This window comes from Fusarium oxysporum, chromosome III (assembly GCF_013085055.1).
Source record: "Fusarium oxysporum Fo47 chromosome III, complete sequence".
Taxonomy (NCBI): domain Eukaryota; kingdom Fungi; phylum Ascomycota; class Sordariomycetes; order Hypocreales; family Nectriaceae; genus Fusarium; species Fusarium oxysporum.
The window spans coordinates 3,913,767-3,935,638 of NC_072842.1; the positions used below are offsets into that span (position 1 = coordinate 3,913,767).

A 21,872-nucleotide genomic window follows, 5' to 3' on the forward strand; every position below is an offset into this window, starting at 1 on the left:
CCAAGGAGATTCTGGCCATCCATTTTACACTCTGCATTGACACTATCCCATAGAAACAAGTGCATAGAGGTTATAGGCCATTGCTCGTTCTAATATCGCCCTATGGCCCCGTGCCTAGTGAAGGAAGCCCCCAGACGGGCAATAAACTGATCGAGCAGTGCAGCACTGACAGTGGCAAGCCAACCGTACATTGTTTCTGCACCTCGAGCACCGCCTAGAAAGTATTTCATCTTCCATTTCGAAAGCGGTTGTGCTTGTTTTTCCCTTCTACGTTTACTCCTCATCATAGACCTTCAGTGTTTCTATCTTCCTCAACATTCCCTTCGAAGCAATATTGCATCTACAAAGAACATATCTTGCAAAGGGAAGATAGAATCTTAACTTTCTTCCCTCCCGTCGCTTTTCCTTTCCTTGCTATCATCACCCAGCCCGGTGCTGGACCCTTTGCTATCACGCTCCTTTCTTGATTCTTCCTCGCGAGGCAACACCTCGCTCGCTACTCATATCGAGGCATGTACAGGCATGCCAGAGACTGTTGAGCATCAGTATTGACTTACCGTAATAGTATTGATATCACACGGGCGCTGTGATAGGCCCTTTGCTTCTGCACCCTCGAAAACAGCTGAACACGCGCTTCCTGCCTCTTCTCCCTAAGTGAAAACACCACTCACTACTCACTCAAGGTATGCAGGGACTTGTTCAAGATTTGCGGAAATTGCATGTTGACTCGTGGTGACAGTATCGACATCAACACGCCATCGTCGTAGTAGATCCGTTGTTTCGTAACACCCAAGCACTACTTCTTGATTCTGCTCTGCAGCACGTATTAACTTCGCTTCTAGTCTCAACGTATGTTAAAGGTCAACCGAGACTGATAAGCACATGATACTGACTCGTCGTGATAGTACTAGCATTAACGCGCAGTCGTGGTTGGTCCTTTGCTCAACACACTTGAACCCTACCTCTTTATTCGGCTTCCACACTATACACCCATCGCTCCTCATCCTGAGGTATGTACAGACTTAACAAGACTGATCTGATGAGCACACAATGCTAATTCGTGGTAGAGTCTCAGCATCGTCACCATCCGGGCATACTCTTACGTATAATCAGTCCTACCCCTGATATCAGGGCATCCGGCACATCATGCCGCAGTTTCCTTTCAAGACGCCCACTTTGGCCGAATACAAACAGAATCAAGAATACTATGATCGTTTATACGAAGGGCTCAGGGAGATCTGGTATAACCACAACTCTGCTGTCCCTGGCTTCGTTGAGTTGCCAGAAGATTGCGTGCCCCGACCCCCAACTGTCAATCAAGCATCGTCCTCTCGGGCGGGCCCGAACCCCAACAGCCCTACTATGCACTGCGACAAGCAGCTCGGCAGGGACTGCAACAAGGCCTGTTGTAAGCCCACGCCCAAGGCTCAAGGCCGCCGCGTAACAATTGCCACAGCCAGTGATGAAGAGAATGGCGTGGTCACAGACACGGAAGGCAACATCACGGACAGCTCCAACCGTGTCGTCAAGGGTAAGATGACTGCCAAGGGAAAGGGAAAGGACAAGGCGGTCCAGACCGAGTCAGAGAACGAACCGTCTGCTGCTCAGACTGATGATGATGCCTCGACTGACGCTGAGACGTCCGTCCTTTCATTCGTCGCCTGTCTAAAGGACCCCAACTGGTCCCTTTCTGAGGACTGCCGCCTTCGCAGCATGAAGGAGGCTGGCGAGACCTGGACTTTCATCTCCGACTCTCTCTGCAAGACCAAGGACGATGTCCGAGCTCGCTGGAAGATACTCCAGAGTCAGTTACGTGCCACAGACACTGACACTGACACCGACACTACCGCTGAGGAGGGGTCTGTCGACGACACCACTGACGAAGACGAGGAAGGAGACGATGAAGAGGCCAGTGACCAAGAGTCCGACGAGGACGAGGACGACGAAGACTCTGACTCTGACGACGAGGACTCCGATGATGATACCAGCTCGGAAGATATGTCGGAGACGAAGACTCGCAAGTCGACTGTGGCCAACAAATGGCACAAGGGTGCTCGCAACCTCAAGGTTGCGAAAGAAAATCAGGAGGCAAAGGCTCGAGCCAAGGCCAAGACATCTGGTAAGGATGTCTCCTCCGCCGATGAAGCGAAGGACGAGAGCGATGACGATTCATCGCTCTTCCGATATGGCGACCGTGAGAAGCGCGAGCAAATGAAGTATCTCCAGGAACACGTCTACGGGGCCATGTACCCTCCTTACATCCACCCGCAGCCCGATGCCTACTTGGGCAAACGAGACTGCGCCCTCCTTGCTACCATTGACAGCAAGTATAAGCGATCTCGCTGGCTCGAAATGCAGGCCAATTTCTACAATGTCACCGGACGAATGGTTCCTCTTGAATCCCTCAAGGCCAGATGCGAGCGGGCTGAGGCCGAGAAGACGGAGCGCTCAAAGACTCGCGAACTTGAGAGACGCATGAACAAGGTCGAGGACTGGATTGCGAAGCAGGAACGTGAGAAGTCGGCCGACTCTGAGGACTCTGAGGACTCCGATGACACTGATGAGTCAGACAACTCAGACGATTCCGATGACCCTGAAGATTCGGGCGACTCGGATGAGTGATTCGCTTCACTCAAATCAGTCAACATCATGTCACGATAGGTGCGTTGCGTGAGTCTTTCTGACGGAATTCATCACAGAGTGACTCTCGACTGTTGTGAGTCTCTACAAATAGAGACGAACATGCCCGGCCAAGACGATCGAGGTCTTGTTTCGTTATTGTTTGTTGTGTTTTTCTTGGCGTTCGGGGAGTAAAACGAACAATTCGATAGATACCATCATGATGGCTCAAGTTACGTTTTGGTAACTTAGACGGGGACAGATCTGAGACTCGGTCAATCATAGAAAAGCTGCGAATTAGAGAAGAACAGGAAAATAAACAAGCTGGGGGCAAATGTCCTAGGTATTTGTTTTTAAAAAAGTAACATGCTTGCTACCTTGGTGATAAATCATCTATTAACTGCGCCCAGAAATGCAACCGACACCTTGGCTTAACATCAAACTCCTTTCTCTATTTTCCTAACCTCGGTTCAATGCAGAACTAAAGCATAACCGTAAAAGCCAAAATTTTTGTACAATGTCTGATGATGAATAGATAGGGCAATAACCCAATGCAAATGCACACAAAGATACAAATAGTTGTGGGTATCAAATAACAGGACAGAAGTGAAATAAGACCAAATGCGCGCTGAGGATAGTGTAGGCTGGACTCTGACGGGTGAAAGTCAATTGTAAACCAGTCGATTGGTAGGTATAATACCAGAAGAACCGAACAGTACCTGTCTCCAGGTGATGTGCGTTCCGATCCTCGTGCCAGAGTCACGATGAGAGGGTTTTGCTGTTTCATCAGCAAGCTAGTGCTGCCATGGCCTAATGCAAAAATGCGCTGTTCGTGTCGATGTCTGAGATGCCCACAGGAATGTGATTTGATGTGGTGTTGCGGAACGGGCCGTTCAGAGTGAATCAAATTTGGCCCCCCTTAGCGTGAGGCGACTTAGACCTGAGCCGTACTTCTGCTCATCCCAGTTGGTGTCGCCCAAGTTGCTTCGGAGCCGCTCGTCAAGCTACCACAACTTTCTCGAGTCGTTACGAGTGTTGTGGTCTGTGTTGGGTACTGTGAGAAGCTGGTCGTGCCCTCTTCAAATGGGGTTCTCCATTCCTGGAGGGGGAGTGGCTCTTGGTATGGGATTTTGGTTCACTGCTGGAGCTTTACGTAGAGTACCACTGGTGCCGAGACCACGTTTCATCATCTTGCCCAGGACCGTAACCAGCTCGCAAGCATCGCCAAACATGTCGTCGTCCATTCCCTCCGTGGCCTCGTAAACTTCCGCGATAGTGTCCTTGGCAACTTTCCGGCTTCCTTCAGCATCGTGAACACATTCGTATAAGAAGGCAGCATATTCAGTTTTGACGGAGAGGCGAAGAGAGTGAGAGCCCCAGAGCATCGAGTCGGCAAGCTGGATAGCCTCTTGAAAATGTTGTTTCGCCTCAGGAAGGTAGTCTTTGGCCGGGATGAGAAAGTTGGGCGATAATGTAAAGTTTTGATCTTCAAACCCTGGGGGAGGCAACACGGGTCCTCCTTCGAGGGGGTGAGTTGGTTGAACAGAGGAGGGCCTAGATTCAACTTCCATGTCGGCAGCGCGTCCCTTTCCCTTATCCAGGCGCGGCGTCAGTACAGCAGTGACATCTGGCGTTTGTCTTCCCAGGTTCGAGACCGAGGGTGTGTTGCCGAAGAGAGCAAAAATATGTGAAAAGGAGGCACGAAGTTTGTAGGCGAGGACCTTGAGTTCGACATAGTTGCCAACCATTGGTATGACATACTGTTCAAGCATTACCTTGCCCTCTCGGGAGAGCCATATGATACGCAAGACGCGCCGTATCGCGTTAGGTGATGGCTCATAGTCAGGCCGGCGCTGCTTCTTTGCAGCAACAAGCTGTTCGGCAAGGTTGAGCGACAAGCCTAGAATCTTGAAGAGCATGCTGGCCAAGAGAGGATTGTCATTCTCGACAGCTTTGGCAAGCTTGCCGAGAAACTTCTGGTCGACCTCAGAGGACGCCATGCAGCTCAGCCGGTACGTTCAAGGTGAAACTTGGGTGTAGGTGGGCTAGGCGTAGAAGGGTCCACGACTGAGACTAGGGACTTTGCTTTAGTTTAGATATATCGACTAGGGCGACAGAGGGGAGGGGCGACGAGGGTGGAGGGAATAGCCTCGCATATGAATCAAAGCACGGGTGTCGCGTCATAGACGAGAACAGGACATGCGACGAAAGAGAACCAGGGAAATATAAGAATATGGAGGTAGGAGAAGGAGGTTGGCTGAACTAACCGTTAACGAGCTCCACAACTGCAGCAAAACGCACAGCAGGAACGACGCGAAGTGCGCGCAGGTCGTTGCAGCAGCTCGCACGATGCAGCCCGGATGAGAGGCAGCCAGAGCAAACTGGGACTCGCAAGGCAGAGCCTATTACTTGGTCTGTAGACGGGCGACTCTACGGGGACGGCGAGCCAAGTTGAAGGCGCGCAAGACAGCTGGCAAGCTGTGATTGGGTCCGATGCGTATTGGTGATTTGACTCGGATTGCAGTGATTAGATGAGATTTGAAGATGCAGAACGACAGCGTCAGGAGAAGAACGAGTGACAGATGACGCTTAAAAGGCGCAGTATCGACCAAGGAAGCTTCCTAAAACCAATTGGCCTAATCCGAGTTGAGAGTCGAACTGTACACGACGGCGCATACGCATGAACTGTCAAGAACCCCGGTGGTGATCAACTGCGGATGCTTCAACGTGTAATGACGACGAATAAGAAGCAGGCGAGCAAAACGCGAGATTGCGATTGAGGACCAAGGCCACGGGGACTACAATGAAAAGCTCGATAACAAACGAACGAGAGACTAGCAGCAGGAAACAAACGCAGAATTAGCGGCACCGATTAGCATGGCGGAAGAACGAACGACAGGATGGCAGGCTCGTTTGAAGGAAGTTATACGGCCAACCACTCGCGCGCGGTGTTGAAGACGGACGGGAGTGAGAGTGACCAGCAAGGACAAGCCGAGGCGCCTCCAGGTTCAGCGAATGACCAGGGCAGGCGGTGAGCAGAGCGGGTAGCAGGCAGTCCTAGTCCTAACAAGACGGTCAGTGGGTTGCTGACGGGGGTCTCTGTTCAAAGCCTGGTCTGTGAGATGGACGGACAGACTAGACCAGGGGACCCTGAACCCCAAAAGGCACCGCTATCAACAGTGCACCACTGAGCGTGGAGAGTGTCGACAAGGGTGGAAGGGCTCCAGAGCCTGTCTAATCTGATCGGACGCTTGTTTGAAGATAATGATGAGAGGTGACTGACAGGTTTAAGGACGATTTTTGATAGTCTCGAGGTTCCGGTCGAGTCTGATTTCGAGTTCCGTTAAGTTATATTGTTTAGTAGTGATATAAATGCAATTGTCTCGAATTCGATAGGTGGTCGAGTCTGTTGACAGGGTAAACAAAACTTGCTCTCGCCAAGTTGATCAAACAAATGATATAATGGGTGCTATTTTTGTCGTTCCAGATTGACGTCGTTTAAATGGATCTTTGCCTTCTGTACAAAGCTGCCAGATGCACCTCGATCGACTTTGATGTGACACAATTTGAGGAACTGAAGATTCGAATTGTAAGATGAGACTAGAGAGAAGAGTTCAGAAGTGGCACGCGCGCCACACACAACACAGCACAAGACAGCACAGCACACGGGGGTTAGGTAAAAATGGACGCGGCACGACGCGGTACGTTTCGCAAAGACCGAGTGAACCTTAGTCTTGGTAAAAGTGAAAAAACAAACACGGACCCAACGGGCAGGTGAGTTAGGTAACGTGAAGAATATTCAAAATAGGTAAAAGTGCGAAGAGGCGGGACCGATGTATAAGGAGGCTGGGGATATCGGCAAAGTCAAGTCAAGTCAAGCAATGTAATGTAATGTAATGTAAGGAAGAAGAAAAGGTTGAGAGGAAAAAGTAAATACAGAAACAACAGCGTCAGGTGGAAATGAGGTTCATGTCCGACGCACGCATGCTCTTTCCTACCTGAACACGGCATGAACAGACAATTTTGGGCACAAAAAGGAAAGAGTCTTGGGTAGATGTTCTCCCTTCCTTTCTCGTGGCTTGATCTCGACATTGGTCTCGATTTTGAGTTTTATTCACTGACTGGGGCGTTTCCATTGCAAGTCTATCTCTCAACTCTGTCTCTTTGCAAAAGTTACAGCCATAGGTAAGGTAGCTCCTAAGGCAATAAGGGTGGGTTACTTTCACATGAGAAGCTTTCAAAGTCAATCTTAACTTTTTGAGCACCTCCACCTGCGCAAATGTTACTCTGCTCCCCGTTGGACTGTGCAGTTACAGTCAGATCTCAACGGTCTGCCCGAGCTGGGAACATGCTTGATCGTTCAGTTGAAATCTATTGAAATGCACAAGTACAAGAAAAACAGAAAGTGTTGATTAATACCTAAAAAAAGACACTGACACACTGACGGGGATTATCCCGAGACCTGACCCGCCGACTAACAACCACCGTCCCAGACTAGAATGCAATGCGATACTCCAACATCAGAGTCTGTATGTGGCTCAAGCCTGGTGACCAGTAAATTCATGCATGACGATGGAGAGCCGCTGGCCGTTGACTTTACGCAGTATGAGGTAATATGACCCATATCTGTAAGACTTGCTGCTTGACCTTGATATTATCTCTGTCAATTCTCTGTCAGGCTTCAATGCAGCACAAGTGTAGTAGATACCGCCCAAGTCACAACACAGCTCACAACCATAATCTATGCCTAACCACAACTGCTTCTACCCTCTTTCTCCTCTTATGGGCGTCAAGTTTGACGCTTGTCTTTAATCATACTCATCCAATTGTTCCCATTTCAGGATATACGCTGACTTGACCTTTAAATGTGATCCACGTCTCCTCAACCAATCATCATCTACCCTGCACTTCCCAGCCACCTGAATTATAACTCCCACCATCTCGTATCTTCCCTTCCACTCAATCATGATCCGTCCGATATCACGGGTGGCCTCTCTTTATGCGACCGCCCTCTCGAACACGTAGCTCATGCAGAATCCAATTACTCGTCGCCTCGATCAGGCTAATTCTGTTCACTCACGGACCTTGCCCTGACGATTGACTTACACGTTATGAGCCCCATATTCAGCTGCGAGCAAGCATTGGATCCCAACCTCTCGGTTTTTGACGGCATCCCACTTCACGTCATGTTTTTGCCTTTGCTCCTCGCTCAGCTCCGAAATTTTACCAAGGCAGACATATGACTGCAGCGGTGAGTTTTCTAGTCGGGCTGCTGGGGCGCCATGTCCCATAGGTTCGAGGTGTTTGTTACCAATATACCATTTGACCTCGTTCACCTTAGAAAGAATACAAACAGGCATAGACAGTAATTGAATACTGAAAAATATGAACACATGTTGCCACAGTCTCTATTCCCCCTAGACATTGAAACCGTTTCCAATCATCTATGGTATCTGCGCCAGTCTGTTCGTGTGCCTTCTCCTGACTCCAATCGAATATTCCCAGCTATGGAAAACGACTCCGTTTGCGCCTTTCTACTCCAATCCAGACGTGTACACCTAAAACCTATAGCAGTCCTTGCCTGCCAAACGCCCAATATTTCGAGACAAAAAACTACAATCCTCGCTGATAAGCCTAAGTCCAAGCTCTAGGTCGTACCAGTGCGCCTGGCTTTCGACGCCTGCTTCCGATGTTCAGATGTTCCAAGCTCTTATTTGTCATACTGTTCTCAAACCGCTCGTGCCCTCCAACTGTGACTAGTTTCACCACATTGCCGAAGCTAAATGCAACTGATCGCTGGCCGACCCGAACCATAGGGCCGATGTCTGTCACGATCAAGTGTCCAGCTCTTTCGTTATCTTGAAATAGCGGTCGTGTCTCGTCAGTTCTTAACTGGCCACTCTGTGGCGCGGTCCAAATCTCCCAACGACCAAACAAATCCCGTCCTGGTTCTTTGCGCGGAGATCGATGTCGAAGCCCATCTGTTTTGCGCCGTCCGTTGGTTTCGACATCTAGAACTCGATTCGACTTTTGCCGAATGCCCACAACACAACCGTCAGATAGAACACTCCATGAGCCAGGGTTCTCTATATGTCTTTTTGTTTCCTTGACCGATTCCCACGCACACCAGCCTCGAGTTTCGGGGACCACAGAGCTTTGGTAATAAATCATGTCATGCTCTCCAGGAGGGACGAAGGTTTGTACAATACAATCCCCTGACTCAGCTCCAGTATAGCATAAAGTAAACCATGCAAGGCCATTGAACCCTGATTGAGAGGAGGGCCGGCTGAAGAAAGCGCTTTGAAGGGAGCGCTGGGCCATGGGTTCCGTTGAAAACGTATGGACAAGATTGTAGTCTTCCATATCCACGAGATGAACGCGGCTGGCTCCTGCAATCAAGAAGAGGCCCAATGATGAAAGAGGCACCACTTGGTGAACTCCATCTTGTTCAATGCCCTCGAGATGAACACTTCGGGAATTCCATGAAAGCGTCTCTCTTGTCGCTGCGTGAACACAGCCTCTTCTAGATGCGGTGATAATGGCAATTAATGGCGCTGCCTGCTTGCTCCCTGTTCAACCATCGGATTAGTACATTAACCAACTCTCTACGAAGAATAGTACTTACGCTTCCCGATCAGAGGTCTAACGCATGTAAGTGGACTTCGACAGATGCCGTAGTCTGCCCCTTCACTTGCGTCCGGCATGAATTCGGTAAGTGTCCCGTTTCTGCGTACGAGAACCAGTCGAGGAATATCGCTGTTTGTGTCGGACGAGCCGAAAAAGAAGGCCTCGGATTTCTGGCCTTGAAGATTGACGGAGAGCGGAGGCCCCCAGACTTTGTCCTTTATGTTCCATAAAGCTATCTTGGAGGGTGATAATATGGCCAACCACTTGGAGTTGTCATCGATAGTCATGGCAAGCACAGGAAAAGGGGCATCGTCTGAGCGGCAGCCATCAACGATGGTATATGGGAATATGTCGTGCCGGGCGTCCCAAACTTGTATTGTGCGATCCAATCCGACCGATACAACATGGCCATCAGCCGCTGCAGCAAGCATTACAACATCAAGTCTGTGTCCTCCGGTAAAAGACTTGACGTCTAGTGTGGGATCCGTATCCGCGTGGCGATCATCATCGTCACTTTCGTCTTCCCACAGGAGGAACGTTGTAAGCAGCCGGACACTCGCAACAACGACCAGAAGTATCACAACAAATCGAGTGAGTTGATGGTTGATGAAGTCATAAAGTGCCGGTAGTAGAGTCGGTTCCTTAAGGTGAGGCATACGATCCGAATCTTTCATGACGAAGACAACCGGCTCAAATACTCTCGCAACGTAGCTATGTGCTGTGGGCTTGATGATGCTGATGATTTCTTGAGCCGTTTCGTGATCCTGCAAACGAAGCCAGGACTTAGGACTGCGTGCCTGGTGTATGGAGTCCAGAGGATTCTGTGACAAGCCACTGTTTTCCAGGGCGCCATATCCTCGATACAGGCGTGAAAAGAAGTTCAAGACAGTGCCTTCCCCAAAAAAGTGCCATTGGGCGATGAGTACGAAACCAAGCATGACGATAGTGCCTGCTATGCGTGTCGACAAAGTCGCTTTGCCTTGAAGTACAAGTTCCCACGTTCCACGAGGCTTGAAATCAGAGCCTCTACGATTATGACGCATCGAAGCTTTGGCAAGCGCGTCACTAAGCTCGGTACGCCGGACATCAACGCTGAGAACAGACAAGAAGAAGGTTGAAAGGTAAAAAAGGTCGAACACAATCGCGACAGCGGCAAATAAGCAGAAAGCCGAAACACCAGGAGACACCCAACGTGAAAGCATCAACAGAAGAAACACGTTCTGCAGTGAACTGGTAATAGCTGTATGGGCAGTTTCTCCAAATGCATTGCCGATACGGCTGCTTGTTGAGTCTTCAGCAGGGGTAAGAATTACGGCATTGATAAGCCTGAAAATATTCTCGAGACTCATGGAGAGGACAACAAGCGGGTAGGCTGCTCTTGGGATGCGTGATAGGTCAAGTCTGAAAATGGCGCACACGGTGAAGCTTGACATGACAGAGAAAGCGATCTGGGACACGACCGTAACAATGAGGCCAAATTTGGACTTGAAAGCCCTGAGCTTTGATAAGCTCATGAGGAAGTAGATCGACGTCAAGGCATACGCGACTGCGAGGATGGCTGTATCTTGGCGAGATATAGGACGAAACTGGAACTCATAGAGCTGGCTCGAGGTTGACCGGCCGTCAGATGGGTAGATGTCCCATTTATTCGAAACCTTGTCTGGTAACAAGGCGGCCTTCCTTTCCCACTGCTGGCCGACGGGGGAGTCTCGTAGATAGATCAGGGTGATGACGAGAGCATCTGCAGCAACGAGACGACGTTCCTCGAATCGTTTTCCACTAAAAACGATGGAGTGTCTGAGCGTGACATTGACTGACGTAGACTGGGTCTTTTTGTCGTTGACGGTTGCTAGGATATCAGGGTCGACCAATATGTTCTCTTGAATACAATCCCAGTACTGAAGTGGTGAGTGAAAGAACCAAGACTGGTTATTCAAGCCATTGATAGCATGAAAGGCATCCCGTTGAGTTGTCGAGAGATCGGCTCCGGGTTCTGGTAAAGAACGGGCAACATGTCGAGCGCGGATTGGGCGAAAGTTCTCAGTGCTTCCAAGCAACTCATTTTGCAGTTCCAAGGCAGAAACGAGGAGGTCTTGTTCCAATGCCTGCATATAACTGCCATGGACCCAGATTGAGCGCATCATGACATCGGGACGAATGCTGGTACCATAGTGTAGTGGCTGAGCGACAGTCCAAGCATGATGAGGGAGATTAGAAGCGCCGTTGACGTAGTCACTTGTGAAGAGGTAAGGGATGGGATAAGTTAGCATGGTGGCCACGACGACCGAAACGAGGAGAGTTGCGACAACATGGCTAGCGGCGTATGATCCATATCGATGAAGGGCGCGGCGTATAGGATGAGTAGGCGCGAGAACCGGAGCTTCCGTTGTTCTGCAACAGGATGTGAGCTGAAGACGGAGGACGAAGCGGAGAACGGAGACGGAGAGCGGAACGGAAGCACGGTAGGGATCGGGGCAAATAAGACTGACCCTCGGAGTGGGTACAGGAAGTACCAAATCATGAGGACGGCAGGTGAGATTGGAGCCGCCTATTATCCCATGTGCGAATAACTGAGAGTGAGAGCGAGAGAAAAGAGGCAAGATGGTCAGGGGCTGAAATGAAGCAAGAGCGAGAGCTTAAGCTTCGAAATGTCGTCAAAGACGGCTGGCGTGACATTGACCAAAATGTCTGTTGATAAATTCGAGTCGAGTAATGGTGGTTCGATTCACCAAGGCGGGCAGGGCCGCCTGAGAGGACCAAAGGCCAGTCGTTGCTCGACAGAGCAAAGGTAAAGCCAGGACCCGCGGTAGCGACCAGGGCGCGTTGAGGCTCGTGTTAGTTAGCGATTTCCGAATTCCACAAGCGTCTTTATTGTCGGGTCATGCCAGGTTCAGGGCAGATCAAGTCACGAGACTTTGAAGATGCTTGGGAGCCGAACTTGGGAGGACAAGGACCAGGTGTGGCTTTTTAGGTAGATCGTGGCTCGTACAATGGTAGGGTAGTATCGAGATTCGACGGTCTGGGTGCTTGCGACAAGGTGTTGTAGGGGATGATTCTCAGGGGTGCTTCTTGTTCATAGGGTAGATCGAGCTTGTGATCGAGGAGGTGATGTTGATGAAGGACGCAAGAACAACTGACGTACGTAGCTGGAGGTAGGTAGCTACGCCATGAGAAGTGGGAAACCCGACGTAGTTAAAACTTAGGTTGAAACTAAGACGGGATAGATAGCGGCGATGACACCAAGGCGCGATGCTAGACCACCAAGCTACCGCCCTGGATCGATCTCCGAAGTCGACCTAAAAGCCATAAAGTCAAAATCGATGGGCGTGCCTTCCCGTATTCAGGTCAGGGTGAGATTGAGTTCCGAGTGGGGACTGGATGTGTTCCTGAGAAGGAGAAACCGAGAGAGGAACCTAAAAGACGAAGGAATGAAGAAATCGAGACCATGACCTCAATTGGAAATGGGACATCCCGACAAATTGGAGATCCTTTAGGTAGTCTAGAGGCTCAGAATTGAAGTAAACCGCGAATGGCAAGTGGGAGGGGAGATCGACAAGACGCTAAGGGTTGGGTCTTGCTCTTTCTTTCCATTGGTATCTGCAGTATCGAGGCGGCAGGAAGAGGCCCGTGTACTATCATGTACCTTCATTACAAATAATTGTCTTTGATTGATGCGTTTTAGAAGAAAGACCCTGATTCATCGAGTCGAGTACCTTGGGTGTAGGCGAACAACGTGGGAGAAACACTACTGAAACAAATTGCCGATGGGTATGACGGGAACGCACCCAAGTATCAGCTGCGTCTCTCTATTCTGTGCCCAAGAAACCAATGCAACAAAAGGAAAAAAAAAAAAGAAAGAAAAAAACCAAGCCAAATAAACCCAGGAACCAAGGCCCTGGACCTGAACCTTGCAGTGAGTCCCCTGAAAGGCTTAGGTCAGATCCACCAAGTGTCCCATCCTGGATTTACTTCCCATTCTAAAGCGCTCCCCCACTTGGACTTTGGCCTGTGATACTTGTGCTGGTTGCACAGGAGCATTTTAGGCGTCGAGGTGAAATGAGATGACATGGAAGGCGCGGGTGAGCATTGATGAGCCATCAAATAATCAGTCACATCTCAAGCCTCTAAAACTGTCAATGCTACCCCTTAGAGTAAGGAATTGCATTTGATACCACCCAATCGCCCTATTCTGGCAACCACTTCATACCCATGTCCTTGCTTCCCGCCTGAGCAATAACTTATTGGGAAATTCACAAAAGCAACTTCAACTTTTTCCGTGTCATTGACTCACTTTAGTTCGGCCCACCAACACCAACACCAACTCCACCTCTTACCGTTGCCATGAGCTGCTAAGTCATTTCAACGCCTTCATACCTTTCTTGGAGCCATGCTATCGCCATGTGGTTTTCACTCCAGATGTTTCACTCCATTCAGCCATGATTTGTGCAAGGGGGGCATGATATGAACTTCTATCAATCTGATTTGTCCCACACAAGACATGGCATCTATTCTTTCAGCTCAACGCCCCTCATTGAGGTTGGTATCATGTGAAGGAGAGACAGGAAGCACCAGTGGAAAACATCCTCCGACCCATCTCTGCCACGGGGAGGGGGGTTGACTCTGCTCTGCCCAATGGCCTCTCGAGACAATTGTGCTGGTCATCGTCACCGTCAAGTTGGTGAGTTTGAACCTTGATTTGAAGCTGCTGAGAAATGTGGTTGAGCCTTGTGGGGGAATACATACACTAGTTGTCTTATTGTTACACTCCGCTAAAGTTATTGAACACCAAACAGACACTACCCCCAACACAATGGAAATCGCGCGAGGTGTAGTCTAAATACTTTTGCTTGTATTGCAATTCTAAGTTCCTCAAATACAAACTCGCTCAAGCAGGGTATTAGGGGCCTGCCTTCAACAGCTTGGCCTGTTCATGTTCCCGAATCTTTCTATACGCCTCCAAAACATCCGCCCTAGCCTCCTGCAACTCCTCTCTTCTCTTCAGACTGCCCGCAGTCTTGGGGATATTTCCAACATTCGCAGTAGTATCCTTAATCTTGATCTGTTTTGTCATGTTCTTGTTCAGCTCAGGTGGTGCTTGCGCCTGGTCATGCACAGCAATCTTGGCTTCCGCTCTCTTCTTCTTCAACTCCTCCCAAGGATCGTCGACCTTTCCACCCTTCCGTCGTGCTCGCTTGCCTGTTGCTTCATTGAGTGTTGCCCGTGCAATTGCTGCAGCACCTGTAGGATCTTCGTCGAGTTCTCGGCCGATTTCTTCGTCTGCTTCTTCCTCTTTTTGCTCCTGGATCTTTCGCTCCTCTTCTCTCCATTGGGCGTAAAGTTTGTGCATGTTTCTCTCCTTTCGAGTGCGGTAGACCTTGAATCCCTGCTCATCCTTGCCATCCTTGATGGTGGTCTTCTTGGTAAGGCCTGCGACTGGCAGCGAGGCATCGACTCGTTGAGCAAACGCCCTTAGATCTTCGCCTGGACGGATCTTAAGATCCTCTGCCTTTTGTTTTGCGGTTTTCGTATCTTCGCCGTCGTCGAGTCCAGATCTCACTTTCTTGCCCTGTGCGACAGACATGAGTCGTCTGAAAGCTCGAGGTGCATCGTTATCCTTGCGAGCCTTCTTGCCCTTCTTCGTCTTTGGGGCAATATCTTTTGTGTCTTCTGTATCCTTTCTCCCCTTTCCTGTTGTCGCCTTCTTCTTTCCAACTTGTAAAGGTCGTGCTCTTTGGGTGGGAGGGAGGTTGAAGCTATGAAAAGTCAGTTGCGCCTATGCAATCGAGATTAGAGATTGACGTACTCTGCTTCGTCATCTCCCCTCTTTCTTTTGTGCTTGTGAGGCATGTTTAAGTTTTTGGATATATCTCTGGGCCCAACAAAGACCGTTTCTGATATTACGAATGGGGTTTCTGTAGTGGTGTCGCTGAATCGTGGTACGGTCACAATTGCTGAAGATAAACTTGAAGATGCAAGTTGCGAAGGTTGAGCTGAACCAAAAATTCTCTTATCGATAAGCGTCTTGAACCGCCAAGCACCCCCGCGGTGCCCAGAATGTATTCTAACCTAGGCAAACTACAGTACAGATGCCGAAGAATAGCATAACCTCAAAATTTAAGACTCAGAAGATCATGCAGCTTTTGTCTCGAATTGAGATCTAGTCGAAAACAAGTTGGCTCAATGTAGGAGTCTTGAAATGATCTTGGCAGGCCGGATTCTCTCATCATTCCCAACGTCTAAGTGGATCCACTCCAGGCTGGGTTATTAGACGATGGGTTTGAAGTTATGATGCCAATTGTCAAGTTGAACAATTGAACGATCTATATATTTAGGATATTCCTACTCTGTCCTTTTAAAAACTATCTATCTTACATCATTGAGGATGTTTTCTTGAGAAACTGACTCTCGCGTTAAGTACGGTAGACAAGCGTCTAAGTGAGGTGGGTGTAAGTGAAGACTAGAATGAAGTGGCTTGGACGATTTATGGCATTCATATCACTTTCTTATAGCATAGAGGCGCCAAATTAATTCAGAGGCTTGTATTCAAGAAAGTAGTAAATCATCCCCATCCTCCTCCTTATAGGCGACCATGTTCCACCTCGCGACTGATGAAACCGGCCAGCCCAGTATAAAAATGGCGTCCAAATGTCGGCGTCCCGTCACTCAAAGCCAGGTAAACAAAAGATTAATCAAGCCAATTGAATCACCTCGTTGCCGAATCATCTCCATCTTCCTCCAATTTTTAATCTGAGAGCCAAATGCTCAGCCAAGTGTGGTATTTGCATTTGCCGAGTTGTCAAAGTCGCTCTCAAGAGCCCAGTGGAGTTGTGAAGTCGTGAGTTGGAAAGTCATTTACATGACAGTGCAGCTGAGGGGGTAGCCGGGGGTTTGACCGTTGGCAGCTGGCTTCTTCATGACGCTGCAGCTCAGGGGATAGCCGGGAGTCTGGTTGTCCTTGGTGGGCTTGGTCATGACGCTGCAGCTGAGAGGGTAGCCGGGGGTCTGGGCGGTGGTGTTCTTGGTGGAAGGCATTTTGAAAGTTGGGGTTGAAAGACTTAGAAAAGTCGGAGAGTGTTCTGTGTTGAGAATGGTGAAAAGAGTGTTTGTGTGTGTAAGTGAATGATTGTTGTGCGTTGATGAGAGTGAGATTTGAGGGAAGAAGGCCTGATCTTTATACTTGCTGACAGACTTGTCGTGGTAAATTCATGTAACATAATGGCGATAAAAGCGATGTTCTCGAGGAGTTGCAGTGTTGGCCGTGAAGCCTGTGATCCGTGCAAAAATGCTTCATATTGTTCTCGAGATGGTGTTGCTGCCAGACAAAAGAGTATCCGCCGCTAGTCCAGCCACCAAACTGTTACCGGCCTTCGGACTTACCCCTGGTTCGAATTACATATGGTATAGGCTTTCAAAGTGCTTCTAATACCTGAAGTCTGATCCAATTGCGGTATCATGTGGTACAGCAATAGCGGACACACGGGTTTTGCCTGTTGGTATTCCTTTGTAAAGTGCTTAATATTGTTCTCTCGCTTCATATTGTTCCTTGCTATATCGCCACTTTTCCCCTATCAAATTACTGTAATAATATGGTATCATTGAGTTAGTGAGGCTTTGAATTTCTCCTGGTGACCCAATTACAGCAATTGATATCTGAGTGGTCATTCTTCTAAGCGGCATAATATGCATCACGGCCATGCCGCGACGTGCCAACCCAATTTTAAACAAGAACAATACTTAGAAACGACTGAAAGGAAGCCTGTACATCTTAGTTAGTATGATTTCAATGCTAAGAATAGCTTGTGGCTTACCATTTGCCCTTCAATGTGATAACGACCCATGGTGAGCCTGCCTCATCCACCTCCTTATCCACGGTAGTCGAGAAGCAAATAGCACTCATAATACCATCTCCGAACTTCTCATTAAGAATAGCCTTATAGGCATATCCGTAGTTCTGAACAATCTCATACAGTCGGTAGATGAGAGGCTCGGTGGGAGGCATGGGTCCAGCCTGGCCACGGTTGGGGAAGCCCGTTAGTTGGGCAGCCAACGTCTCCTTTGGAAGGTCAAGGATCTCTGATAGTTTCTCAACATCCTCAGGCGAGGCGGTGGCCTGTCCGTAGAACAATGCTGCCACTGCAACTTCGCTACGGCCTAGATGCTTTGCAATCGCCTCAAAGCTCAGGTCCTTGGCGGCCTTTCCGTCAAAGAGAGTCTTGGAGTAGACAGGGAGCCTATCGGCGATGGTTGACTGTTGTTGAATAAGCATGATTTCGTTTTACATTTGTGTTACGGTTGAGTTATCTTACGTCCAGAGTGGCGATGCGTCCTTCGTTGGCCATTGTGACTGTAGAGATGAATGTGATATGGTTGATTGTTGTAAGGAGAGAGGTTCGGTCACAATATATCGAAGAAAGCTATCAGGTCAAGGTCAAGTCATGGCGGAGATGTTTCCATTCCTGATACAACTTGCGGGGTTATCGATCTCCATGACGTGTCTGTCAATGGATTGCACTAGGTAATATCAAGAGAGAATTCGGTGATATTCCGGAGACTCGGAAACCTGATTAATTTGTATGTTTTTGGGCGGATCACAAGAATGATTAGATACGGATGTTGATTGCCGTGATATCTTTTAGTCTCGGAGTGTGGCAGACGACTTGTGGACAGACGGCGAAGGGCAGAATATCGTTGTAAAAGAAGATTACTTTCTCTTTCATAAATGGCGTACCAAAACGTCTATAGATTCATGTTAGCCTTTCATACATAACCTACTATACCTTAATCATTAGCCCACCCGACTTCTGAGACTCGCTGACATCATCATAGCCTCAAACTATCTCGACGTCCCGAAACTATCTTCAGCCGTAACTTAAGTTACAATGCCCATCTCACAGCACACAGCCAATTGTATGACTGGGACACAGTCACGACAACACAATAATAGTATGTTTAAAACAACATGCTTACACAGTAACCTTAATGTTGGGGCCTCAACAGATCACAAAACCATCCTTAAACTTTGCGAAGCAATATATTAAGCGGCTTCAATCCAAGGTAGGCAAAAGGAAAATCTTTCCCTGGTGCATAGCAGGCCTATAGTTCTGCCTCAATCGTCAAGCTCTGAACGTGATCATCATCTATGCAACACCCACAAGAAACCACTGCAACGGCAATATACTCATCATCCCAAGGGCAAAAGGCAACAAGAATGGTCTCCAAAAATGGAGTGCCTCGCCTGGGGGTCAGAACAAACCCCTATATCTTTGCCTTTGGTATGACAGTAGCCGCTATCAGGTGAGCCTTGAGTTCTACTATGCGTTCTCTGCTTCTGACTGCGAATAGTTCAATAGCCCTGATGTTCGCTGCTATTCTTGCCACCACATCCATGATTTGGCCTTATACTCCTGAAGTACAGGCAGGCAGTCTTCACATCAGAAGTTACTCGGTGCCTGACGACACAGTTCCTATACCATGCCACTCGCATAACGATTATTGGAAGGCTGAACCTTTGACCTCAGCCATTACGACTGGCTGCATTGGCATCGAAGTAGATGTCTGGAAGGTCCGGGATGAACTCATGGTCGGCCATGCTGAGGACGAACTATCAACCGAAAAAACTTTGACGTCAATGTACATTCAACCTCTAGTGAACTTACTTAAGGCTCGGAATCAAGACAGAGATCCAGAACTTCTACCTCGAGGTGTATATGTCCACAAACCCAATCAGACTGTGGTGTTGCTGGTGGACTTGAAGTCGAACTCTGATAAATCATGGCCACTGTTACTGGAGAAGCTAGAACCACTTCGTCAAAGGGGGTGGCTGAGCCATGTCAGCGATGGCGAGTTTGTGTCAAGACCCATCACAGTCGTGGCAACTGGTGAGACCAAGTTTCGCCTGGTGAAAGAAGCCAATCCTTCACACGACGTCTTCTTTGATGCGCCACTTAAAGGGTTAAGCAGAGGCCAATACGACAACACCAACTCATACTATGCCAGCACCTCGTTCAAGAAGTCGATTGGCAAGGTTCCTAAGAAAGGTCTTAGGCCAACGCAGCTAGAGTTGATACGCGATCAAATCTCTCAAGCCCATATTCGAGGTCTCATGGTTCGATATTGGGGCATGCCACTTCTTCCACAGAACGTCCGAAGACAAGTTGAGAAGGTATTGCTTGATGAAGGCGTTGATGTCATCAATGTAGATGATTTGCAGGGAGCAAAACGCACTTTTGCTGAGAGGAGACACTCGAATGACTGACGCTTGTCCCCGAAGCAACTGAAGAGAGCTTTAGCCGATTTCTTATATATAGCTACTAGAAGAAAGGATGAATATGATTTTCATACAACTTTATATTAGTATTGCAACATCTCAAACCTGCCATTTCTTCCATTACCTCAAGCGTGTCTAGGAGTGGTCAGAAACGAAAAACTGCAGTACGATCCTAAGCAGATAAAAAGACTCGTTTCAGTACAAATAATAGCATCAACCTGGGACGCCCTCAAATAGGCAGTTGGCACATATTTTTCAGACTTTGCCTTAAGTCAAATCTGAAGTTTTGGTTCTTGCCCTGGGTGAGTGAGTGAGTGAGTGGATAGCATTCATTGGCGAACCCTGAAAAGGAAAGTCTCCACTAAAAAAAAGTCAAGGCGGTGAAGTCAGTCCCGCGGCAGAATTTGGAGATTTTTCCTATTAGCACCCAGTAACATTTGCCTAGAAGCTTTGCGCCGACTACCAAACACGACAAAGTCGCATTCAACATTTACATACGCAAAAATGGTCACAAAAAGCAAACTGAAGATGGCCCTCGCCGCTGAGAAGGGCACAGATTTCAAGAAGCTCAAGCTCCTAAAAAAGCAGAAGGAGGCTGAGAAGCGCAACGCTGCTGCTCGCGGGGCAGACAAGGACGACGAGAAGAAGACCATTGAGATTGAGGCTGAGTTTGAAGACGATGATGAGGATGAGGATGAGGATGAGGATGATGAAGAGGAAGAGCCTCAGGTTTGTTATAACCTATCTCGCGCTCGAGAATTTGACTAACAGAGTGGTCAGTACGATTTGAACGGCATCAACGACAGCGACGACTCAGATTCTTCAATCGAACTCGAGGAAAAGATTGTTCGCAAGCCAAAGAGAGATACACTCAAGAAGAGCGAAATCGCAAACCTGGCAGCTCAGAAGAAGGCTGCGGCCCAAGAGGACGGCGATGAGGAGGAAGAGGAAGATGAAGAGGATATCCCCATGTCTGATCTTGAGGACCTCGACGATGAGGACAAGGAAGACATTATTCCCCACCAGCGCCTCACTATCAACAACACAACCGCTCTCCTAGCCGCGCTGAACCGCATCTCCATCCCTACAGACAAGTCCGTCCCATTCGCCACCCATCAATCCATCATCTCAACAGACTTGACCTCTGAGGCCATCCCCGACGTGTCAGACGATCTGCAGCGCGAGCTCGCCTTCTACAGCCAGAGTCTCGAGGCCGCTCGTTCTGCCCGCAAGCTTCTGCGAAAAGAAAACGTTCCCTTCTCTCGTCCCAAGGATTACTTCGCCGAGATGATCAAGGAGGATGCCCATATGGAGAAGGTCAAGGCTAAGCTTGTGGAGGAGGCGTCTAACAAGAAGGCTGCTCAGGAGGCTCGCAAGTTGCGCGACCTGAAGAAGTTCGGAAAGCAGGTCCAGGTTGCTAAGCTCCAGGAGCGACAAAAGGCCAAGCGTGAGACTCTTGAGAAGATCAAGAACCTCAAGCGAAGTAAGCATTCCCACCACTTACCACCTCGAAGTTGCTCTTTACTAACAACCATTCTTAGAGCGCTCAGAAACTGGCGGTGCTGGTCTCGACACCAAGGAAGCCGATATCTTCGACGTCGGTGTCGAGAAGGAAATGAAGGGCCACAACCCTCGCGCAGGCGCCGGTCGCGGCCAAGTTGGTGCCGGAGCCAACCACAAGCGAGCCAAGAAGAACGAGAAGTACGGCTTCGGAGGCAAGAAGCGCCACGCCAAGTCAGGCGATGCCATGAGCTCCGGCGATCTCAGCGGCTTCGACCCCAAGAAGATGAAGGCCGGCAGCAGAGTTTCCAAGTCTCGGCCTGGCAAGGCGAGACGGAAGGCCATGGGCTCTCGGTAAAGAGAGGGAGAGACATTGTGTTGATAATCGTTGGTGAGATCGAGGGCGAGATTGGCTTGCGTGATGCATTGCTGTTGAAAAGAAAGGCTAGAGATGAAGTACAAGGGCTGGCGTTTAGGGTCCTCTTGCATGTAAATCGAAACCATTTGGTCAATATTCATATTTTCTGTCACAATACTCTTCATACTTGCACAATGTAATTGATCTGAAAGACTCGGACTTGATTACCTACAAAATATTTACGTGGCGTCTACAAAGTGTTCGAATTAATCCGTTTCAGCATGGTCAATCACTCCAGGAGCCAGGTATTTTGAATTTTTGGTCATTTCATCTATACCTAAAGGAATATATAGCAGATTCTGATCTGGACTGCATATCAAGTCTGAGCAGTCCCGATAGCCTCCAAGATGATACCCTTTTATGGGCTCAATCACCAAGCAGGCTGCGCATCCAACCCTGTTGAACATGCAAATCAGTATCCACTGAATCAATTTTGCAGCT

General features: G+C 48.8%; 9 protein-coding genes across 9 annotated transcripts; 3 read left to right on the forward strand and 6 right to left on the reverse strand.

Moving 5' to 3' along the window:
- Positions 1-1,146: 1,146 nt before the first annotated feature.
- Positions 1,147-2,622, forward strand: FOBCDRAFT_317429 (uncharacterized protein; the record flags this gene model as incomplete). Its single annotated transcript, XM_031177373.2, has 1 exon — positions 1,147-2,622. The coding sequence occupies one exon, from the start codon at positions 1,147-1,149 to the stop codon at positions 2,620-2,622; it is 1,476 nt and encodes a 491-aa protein (XP_031048506.2).
- A 343-nt stretch (positions 2,623-2,965) lies between these two features.
- On the reverse strand, positions 2,966-3,552 carry FOBCDRAFT_25453 (uncharacterized protein). The gene has a single exon (XM_059611127.1). The coding sequence runs from the start codon at positions 3,404-3,406 to the stop codon at positions 3,101-3,103; it is 306 nt and encodes a 101-aa protein (XP_059466986.1). The 5' UTR covers positions 3,407-3,552; the 3' UTR covers positions 2,966-3,100.
- On the reverse strand, positions 3,553-4,712 carry FOBCDRAFT_25452 (14-3-3 domain-containing protein). Its single transcript, XM_054703908.2, has one exon. The coding sequence runs from the start codon at positions 4,617-4,619 to the stop codon at positions 3,699-3,701; it is 921 nt and encodes a 306-aa protein (XP_054559883.1). The 5' UTR covers positions 4,620-4,712; the 3' UTR covers positions 3,553-3,698.
- Positions 4,713-7,591: 2,879 nt separating this feature from the next.
- Positions 7,592-7,975, reverse strand: FOBCDRAFT_219122 (uncharacterized protein). The gene has a single exon (XM_059609520.1). The coding sequence runs from the start codon at positions 7,908-7,910 to the stop codon at positions 7,722-7,724; it is 189 nt and encodes a 62-aa protein (XP_059466987.1). The 5' UTR covers positions 7,911-7,975; the 3' UTR covers positions 7,592-7,721.
- A 21-nt stretch (positions 7,976-7,996) lies between these two features.
- On the reverse strand, positions 7,997-11,708 carry FOBCDRAFT_25458 (sterol-sensing domain of SREBP cleavage-activation-domain-containing protein). The gene is made up of 2 exons (XM_031177378.3): positions 9,245-11,708; positions 7,997-9,188 (listed from the first exon to the last, which is right to left on the reverse strand). Exons 1-2 carry the CDS (start codon positions 11,514-11,516, stop codon positions 8,254-8,256), a joined length of 3,207 nt encoding a protein of 1,068 aa, XP_031048511.3. The 5' UTR covers positions 11,517-11,708; the 3' UTR covers positions 7,997-8,253.
- A 2,435-nt stretch (positions 11,709-14,143) lies between these two features.
- FOBCDRAFT_199090 (uncharacterized protein) lies at positions 14,144-15,093 on the reverse strand (the record flags this gene model as incomplete). The annotated part of the gene is made up of 2 exons (XM_031177381.2): positions 14,144-14,999; positions 15,050-15,093. The coding sequence occupies 2 exons, from the start codon at positions 15,091-15,093 to the stop codon at positions 14,144-14,146; spliced, it is 900 nt and encodes a 299-aa protein (XP_031048514.2).
- A 1,787-nt stretch (positions 15,094-16,880) lies between these two features.
- On the reverse strand, positions 16,881-17,698 carry FOBCDRAFT_25465 (cyanate lyase C-terminal domain-containing protein). The gene is made up of 3 exons (XM_031177383.3): positions 17,553-17,698; positions 17,055-17,494; positions 16,881-17,002 (listed from the first exon to the last, which is right to left on the reverse strand). Exons 1-3 carry the CDS (start codon positions 17,583-17,585, stop codon positions 16,981-16,983), a joined length of 495 nt encoding a protein of 164 aa, XP_031048516.1. The 5' UTR covers positions 17,586-17,698; the 3' UTR covers positions 16,881-16,980.
- An 888-nt stretch (positions 17,699-18,586) lies between these two features.
- FOBCDRAFT_219130 (uncharacterized protein) lies at positions 18,587-19,578 on the forward strand. The gene is made up of 2 exons (XM_059609521.1): positions 18,587-18,836; positions 18,903-19,578. The coding sequence occupies exons 1-2, from the start codon at positions 18,602-18,604 to the stop codon at positions 19,499-19,501; spliced, it is 834 nt and encodes a 277-aa protein (XP_059464501.1). The 5' UTR covers positions 18,587-18,601; the 3' UTR covers positions 19,502-19,578.
- A 365-nt stretch (positions 19,579-19,943) lies between these two features.
- FOBCDRAFT_219131 (eukaryotic rRNA processing protein EBP2-domain-containing protein) lies at positions 19,944-21,598 on the forward strand. Its single transcript, XM_031177385.3, has 3 exons — positions 19,944-20,242; positions 20,294-20,996; positions 21,055-21,598. The coding sequence occupies exons 1-3, from the start codon at positions 20,018-20,020 to the stop codon at positions 21,369-21,371; spliced, it is 1,245 nt and encodes a 414-aa protein (XP_031048518.2). The 5' UTR covers positions 19,944-20,017; the 3' UTR covers positions 21,372-21,598.
- The last annotated feature ends 274 nt before the right edge of the window (positions 21,599-21,872 follow it).

Excerpts from the sequence above, each read along its gene's own strand:
- FOBCDRAFT_25458 (XM_031177378.3), bottom strand. The coding sequence starts at position 11,516 with ATGCTAACTTATCCCATCCCTTACCTCTTCACAAGTGACTACGTCAAC. Across the intron at positions 9,189-9,244 it reads TAGACCTCTGATCGGGAAGC|GGAGCAAGCAGGCAGCGCCA; the intron begins GTAAGTACTATT and ends ATGGTTGAACAG.
- FOBCDRAFT_219131 (XM_031177385.3), top strand. The coding sequence starts at position 20,018 with ATGGTCACAAAAAGCAAACTGAAGATGGCCCTCGCCGCTGAGAAGGGC. Across the intron at positions 20,243-20,293 it reads ATGAAGAGGAAGAGCCTCAG|TACGATTTGAACGGCATCAA; the intron begins GTTTGTTATAAC and ends CAGAGTGGTCAG. Across the intron at positions 20,997-21,054 it reads GATCAAGAACCTCAAGCGAA|AGCGCTCAGAAACTGGCGGT; the intron begins GTAAGCATTCCC and ends AACCATTCTTAG.
- FOBCDRAFT_219130 (XM_059609521.1), top strand. The coding sequence starts at position 18,602 with ATGTTCGCTGCTATTCTTGCCACCACATCCATGATTTGGCCTTATACT. Across the intron at positions 18,837-18,902 it reads TGAACTCATGGTCGGCCATG|TTAAGGCTCGGAATCAAGAC; the intron begins CTGAGGACGAAC and ends TAGTGAACTTAC.
- FOBCDRAFT_25465 (XM_031177383.3), bottom strand. The coding sequence starts at position 17,585 with ATGGCCAACGAAGGACGCATCGCCACTCTGGAC. Across the intron at positions 17,495-17,552 it reads GACGCATCGCCACTCTGGAC|TCAACCATCGCCGATAGGCT; the intron begins GTAAGATAACTC and ends ATTCAACAACAG. Across the intron at positions 17,003-17,054 it reads ATCACATTGAAGGGCAAATG|GCTTCCTTTCAGTCGTTTCT; the intron begins GTAAGCCACAAG and ends TAAGATGTACAG.
- FOBCDRAFT_25452 (XM_054703908.2), bottom strand. The coding sequence starts at position 4,619 with ATGGCGTCCTCTGAGGTCGACCAGAAGTTTCTCGGCAAGCTTGCCAAA.
- FOBCDRAFT_25453 (XM_059611127.1), bottom strand. The coding sequence starts at position 3,406 with ATGAAACAGCAAAACCCTCTCATCGTGACTCTGGCACGAGGATCGGAA.
- FOBCDRAFT_219122 (XM_059609520.1), bottom strand. The coding sequence starts at position 7,910 with ATGGGACATGGCGCCCCAGCAGCCCGACTAGAAAACTCACCGCTGCAG.